We start from the raw sequence: 6,496 nt of genomic DNA, 5'->3' as shown, positions 1-6,496 counted from the left end.
AGGTGGATTTTGGGGGTGTGACATTCTTGGACTTCATATCAGCGAATAACATATCAAAGAAGAACCTTCTTCTTGGACTTCAAACATGGCATAGTCTTTCGTTCATATAGGTCTTGCACACATTTGGATAAAGAGCATGACATCATCATGGTGAAGTCAGTTCGTGGCTCTTCAAGTTTCGCGTGTCGATCTCTATCTCTGGGGCGCACGACGGAGGAATGTCGCGAAGACAGTCTTGAGCCGAACCGAAACAAGTCGAACCGAACCGAGCCGCATCCACAAAATATGCATAAACAAGTAGGGTGCTTGATTAGCCAAGGGTGACCTGCTCAAAGCAAAAAAGAGTGGTGTGCGCAATTAAAAAGTACAATGTGCATGCGTTTTGCTATGATCGAAATCGCCTTGGTAACTATTGTAAAATCAAGATCCAAAACTAGAAGAGGGGGTTATCGCTTAATGTATAAGGGACTTGCAATGCTTGAAAGTGAGTTCAAGGGTAGTAAGAGGGAAAGATTATTGAGTCCAGAGCGGAATATGGATTAAAAAGATGAAGATGAGGTCAATGTAAAAATCACTAACAAGCGAATTGGTTTTGGGTGATGGCTCTAAGTATACTACTTAAAATATTCAGATTTATATAAGATGAAGAAAGATCAAGCAGGATTGTTTCTAATTACGTGTTTTCATACTCAATTACATATGGAGTATGGTGATTTCGGGTGTGTTTATTGATTGTAGGTGGTATGAGAGATTGTATGCAAGAGATGGGATGTGAACGTGCGAGGAAATCAAGTTAACTGCAGAGAGGAAGAAAAAATCATATTCGGTGTGTTGTACTTGTACATAACATCACATCCGTAAACAAATCAATCTCTTTTATAAATATTTCAAATAAGTTGCTGACGTTCTACACAATTTCACCCAACTAATACAAAATAACAAACACGCATAAATGAGAAGCATTAACTTTTTAGCTGCAAATAAATTATATATAACCCATAAGATTGGATGCAATCCTTTTTGCCCACAAACTAATTAACTAGGTGGTGCGAGTTTTCTTGTTCCATGGTATGGAGGCGGTACATATGTTGGATAGGGAAGTACATTGATAAAAAGCTTCAACCCCATCTGGCAGTGTTTTCCCACACCACAAATGTACCATTTCCTCCCCGGGGTTTGTAAAGTGATCACGTCGTATCCACTGGTGAGGGCTTCATAAGCAGCAGGAATGATACATTGCTGGAATGAAGTTCCATCTACTCTAAATACATTATGTATTCCCTTTGGGTACCTGAAAACTGTGACAACAAAGTTGTAACCAGTTAGCAATCTGCATCAAAACATTCGATTCACACAAATATTGTATAAGTATAAATACGCACCAAGCTTATCTCCGACATAGAATTTCTTTCCCATGGCCCAAGCTTGGTAATCAAAGTTCAGGGTCCAGCCTTTATCATCTCCAACCACAAACACTTTGCCTGAAGGAGCTGGATAAACCGATGGAGGAGGTGGAGGGGGAGGTGAAGGATATGATTGTGGAAGCACGTTGATGAAAAGCTTCAAACCATACTCACAGTGCTTGCCAACTCCACACATGTACCATTTTCTTCCTGGAGTTGCTAGTGTTATCACGTCATATCCACTAGTAAGAGCTTCATTTGTAGGAGGAATGATGCACTGTTGGAAAACAGTTCCGTTGACTCTGAAGACATTGTGTTTTCCAGTAGCGTATTTGAAAACTACACACATAACGCATATAGAATTTATTATATAAACACCTACTAACACGAATACCCATCGTACAGAAGTACATAATGCTCATATTGTAAAAGGACACATACCGAGTTGATCTCCAACAACGAATACCTTGTCTTTGGCCCAAGCTTGATAATCGAAGTTGAGTGTCCATCCTTTCTCGTCACCAACAGTAAACAACTTGGCCGAAACTGAAGTAGCTAAAGCTGCTATTGTTGCTGCGACAAAGATGACGCCCCACTTGTTAGTAGCCATCTTGGATAACTTTGTTATTGGTGTATGTGATAGGAGGGATTTAGATGAAGTGCCTTTTTATAGAGGGAATTCAAAGGATTTAAACTAGTTTTGGACGGCATGGAATACAATGTTTGCTGGACCAAGTCCTCAACTGGAGTTGGGACACGTTTATTTTATATCTTTTATGTAAACGACTGGAGTTAGAATATAATGACTTGAATTTCTTATTACTTCATCAGAATGAAAAAACATAGTTTTGGTGCATAATGACTTCTTCAAATATCTGATTTAACTCTTAAAACAAGATTATTTGTTTGATTAAGGAATCTGGAACTTTGTGCATGCCTGCACTCTGACCATTTCTTTCATTATGTCATCGAGACAAGACAAATCCAACGAAACAACAAACAAACACACCAACGATTATGTTAATGTCGAGACTCCATTTGATCCAGAAACTAAATACGTATTTGCTGGATCAAAGAGCATTATTTGCTCTCTCCATTTTTTAATATCCTTTGGGGATAATGGTAACTATTTTGTATACAGAAAATTACTTGCGTACATGACTTATTCGGTTATTTGAATTAACCTACACGTATTATGACCTCTAAATCATCAGAGAAAAGAACTAGATAAATATTTTGAGGAAGAAAATTAGTTATTTACATATTATAATTTAGTAAAATGAACATGTAAAATATATATATCTTGAGATACAAATGGGCATCTTGGTATATCTGGTGTTTCGCTATTTCGTTGGTGTGCCTTTTGCGTTTTTAAACATAACTGGGTGAATTTTTGCGCTTCGCGGCGGGAATTTAGTTGTTTGGTTTTATCACTTTACCTTATTGACGCTCACCGTAGCATTCAAAAGGAAAAACTCAAGGGTAGAGTTTTTTTAGTTAAAAATTATAAAAAGGGCAAACTAAATACCGTTTATATTTGAAACTGAATAACTTTATAGATTTGATTAGTTATTTCAGTATAAATGAACAAGTATCATCACTTTACAATTTAATTCTATGATTTTTTTAATATATAACAATAAAAAACTTTTATAGATAACTATATATATAGTTGGTTTTTATTTAGTTATTGTAACTAGTAAAAGCTTATTCATAATTGAAAATTTTAGTTCGTCGATATCAATCCTAATATTTATAATTTTTTGTAATCGGATACCATGTTGTGAAAAAAAATCATAAATGGTTTGTATTTGTTAGAAACTGGTCTTCATAACATAATATAAATTCAAACAAATGACAAATTATTTTTTGAAAATTAGAAACATTGTAAATGCATTTTATTTCTATAGCTGGAAGTTCCATAGGTCGTTAGGTGTTTTGGTGTCTAGAATGTTTGGTTTTTGTTTAATATGGTTAATTTAGTTGTTGTGGTCTACACTATTAATTTGTTACAAGGTGAACAATTGAGTTTAATGTTTAAAGTGATTGGCCTTGATAGGTCCACGTTCTGGATTTAGATTACAACCTACCGTGGAATCCAAATCGATATGCAAATCAATCAATCAACATCATGTAAGAAAGACACCTAGTTCGTGGTCAGGAGGTGTGGTTCTACCGAGTGAGTGGTTGCGGAAGTCGATTGAGCTTGATCAGGAGGTGTTTTGAGGTAGTGGCAGAATGAATAGCACGGAACAACAGTGACTTAGGCCGGAGAACATTGCACCCACCAGGAGCACAAACCATGGGTGTTTTTGCTCAGTTTTAGGGTTGAGATAGTGACTTGGTGTCAAGCAAACTTGATTTAGCATCATGAAATGATAGATGTGATCCTAGCAAAACAAAGTGTTCTAAAGACGGAAAATAACATAAGAAGTGACGTGCTCGTTGCATAGGAAAAGGTGCACACAAAGAGCAGGGTACAATTAAAAAGCACAATGTACATGCGTTTTGCTATGATCAAAATCGCCTTGATGACAAAACTAGAAGAGGGGGTTATCACTTAATGTATGAGGGACTTGCAAGGCTTGAAAGTAAGTTCAAGGGTAGTAAGAGGGAGAGATTAATGAGTCCAGAGCGGAATATGGATTAAAAAGATGAAAAAGCGAATTGGTTCTGGGTGATGGCTCTAAGTATATTACTTAAAATATTCAGATTTATATAACATGAAGAAAGATCAAGCAGGATTGTTTCTAATTACGTGTTTTTATACTCAATTACATATGGAGTAAGATGATTTCGGGTGTGTTTATTGATTGTAGGTGGTATGAGAGATTGTATGCAAGAGATGGGATGTGAACGTGTGAGGAAATCAAGTTAATTGCAGAGAGGAAGAAATAATCATATTCTGCGTGTTGTACATAACATCACATCTGAGTGTTGCAACTGAAGTTGGGCATTGCACAACGCCAGTTTGGACGTTTGCAATGTTAAAGACAAATTTAACACACAAATTCCAAATCAAGCCCAAGTATTTACGGGTTAAAGCTTGGTTTCTTAAAAGAAACACAGATCTTAGAAGCTAAGAAACGAACCAAGGGAGAATTTTGATGATCTTCGAGCCTCTTCAAATCCAACCTGAATTGATAAACAATTTTGAAAAGATGCAACGTATCAACCACGCCATGAGCGGCTAATGCACTCGTGATTGATCCCAGGTGTAGGTGTTGTGTTAGCAATATGGTTTTATTTATCGAAAATGAATTGTTTGTAGTTATATAATCCGATTATAAATAATTTTGTGTACTTGACCTCTTAAGCTTTCAAAGTGGCAATTAACATCGGTTAACAATAACTAGTAAGACACTTTATATTTTTACTTTCAGAGTTAGGTTTAGCAACGTGATAAAAAGACAATGTAAATACGTAAACAAATCAATCTCTTTTATAAATATTTCAAATAAGTTGCTGATGTTCTACTCAATTTCACCCAACTGATACAACAACAAACACGCATAAATGAGAAGCATTAACTTTTTAGCTGCATATAAATTTAATATAACCCATAAAATTGGCTGCAATCCTTTCTGCCCACAAACTAATTAGCTAGGTGGTGCGAGTTTTCTTGTTCCATGGTATGGAGGAGGTACATATGTTGGATAGGGAAGTACGTTGATGAAAAGCTTCAACCCCATCTGGCAGTGTTTTCCAACACCACAAATGTACCATTTCCTCCCCGGGGTTTGTAAAGTGATCACGTCGTATCCACTGGTGAGGGCTTCATAAGCAGCAGGAATGATACATTGCTGGAATGAAGTTCCATCTACTCTAAATACATTATGTATTCCCTTTGGGTACCTGAAAACTGTGACAATAAAGTTGTAACCAGTTAGCAATCTGCATCAAAACATTCGATTCACACAAATATTGGATGGCGTATAAATACGCACCAAGCTTATCTCCGACATAGAATTTCTTTCCCATGGCCCAAGCTTGGTAATCAAAGTTCAGGGTCCAGCCTTTATCATCTCCAACCACAAACACTTTGCCTGAAGGAGCTGGATAAACCGATGGAGGAGGTGGAGGTGAAGGATATGATTGTGAAAGCACGTTGATGAAAAGCTTCAAACCATACTCACAGTGCTTGCCAACTCCACATATGTACCATTTTCTTCCTGGAGTTGCTAGTGTTATCACGTCATATCCACTAGTAAGAGCTTCATTTGTAGGAGGAATGATGCACTGTTGGAAAACAGTTCCGTTGACTCTGAAGACATTGTGTTTTCCAGTAGCGTATTTGAAAACTACACACATAACGCATACAGAATTTATTATATAAACACCTACTAACACGAGTACCCATCGTACAGAAGTACATAATGCTCATATTGTAAAAGGACACATACCGAGTTGATCTCCAACAACGAATACCTTGTCTTTGGCCCAAGCTTGATAATCGAAGTTGAGTGTCCATCCTTTCTCGTCACCAACAGTAAACAACTTGGCCGAAACTGAAGTAGCTAAAGCTGCTATTGTTGCTGTGACAAAGATGACGCCCCACTTGTTAGTAGCCATCTTGGATAACTTTGTTATTGGTGTATGTGATAGGAGGGATTTAGATGAAGTGGCTTTTTATAGAGGGAATTCAAAGGATTTAAACTAGTTTTGGACGGCATGGAATACAATGTTTGCTGGACCAAGTCCTCAACTGGAGTTGGGACACGTTTATTTTATATCTTTTATGTAAACGACTGGAGTTAGAATATAATGACTTGAATTTCTTATTACTTCATCAGAATGAAAAAACATAGTTTTGGGCATAATGACTTCTTCAAATATCTGATTTAACTCTTAAAACCAGATAATTTGTTTGATTAAGGAATCTGGAACTTTGTGCATGCCTGCACTCTGACCATTTCTTTCATTATGTCATCACAGAAAAGAACTAGATAAATATTTTGAGGAAGAAAATCAGTTATTTACATATTATAATTTAGTAAGATGAACAATGTAAAATATATATATATATATATATATATATATATATATATATATATATATATATATATATATATATATATATATATATATATATA

General features: G+C 36.1%; 2 protein-coding genes across 2 annotated transcripts; both read right to left on the bottom strand.

Annotated features, from left to right (window-relative positions):
• Window positions 1-1,035: 1,035 nt before the first annotated feature.
• Window positions 1,036-2,013, bottom strand: LOC110924974 (blue copper protein). Its single transcript, XM_022168947.2, has 3 exons — window positions 1,845-2,013; window positions 1,383-1,742; window positions 1,036-1,298 (listed from the first exon to the last, which is right to left on the bottom strand). The coding sequence occupies exons 1-3, from the start codon at window positions 2,011-2,013 to the stop codon at window positions 1,036-1,038; spliced, it is 792 nt and encodes a 263-aa protein (XP_022024639.1).
• Window positions 2,014-4,981: 2,968 nt separating this feature from the next.
• LOC110924973 (blue copper protein 1b) lies at window positions 4,982-5,975 on the bottom strand. Its single transcript, XM_022168946.2, has 3 exons — window positions 5,807-5,975; window positions 5,351-5,704; window positions 4,982-5,265 (listed from the first exon to the last, which is right to left on the bottom strand). Exons 1-3 carry the CDS (start codon window positions 5,973-5,975, stop codon window positions 5,003-5,005), a joined length of 786 nt encoding a protein of 261 aa, XP_022024638.1. The 3' UTR covers window positions 4,982-5,002.
• Between the last annotated feature and the right edge of the window lie 521 nt (window positions 5,976-6,496).

This window comes from Helianthus annuus, chromosome 7, assembly GCF_002127325.2.
Source record: "Helianthus annuus cultivar XRQ/B chromosome 7, HanXRQr2.0-SUNRISE, whole genome shotgun sequence".
Taxonomy (NCBI): Eukaryota; Viridiplantae; Streptophyta; class Magnoliopsida; order Asterales; family Asteraceae; genus Helianthus; species Helianthus annuus.
Note: the sequence above shows the minus strand (reverse complement) of the source record. Positions and strands in the feature narration are given on the sequence as shown.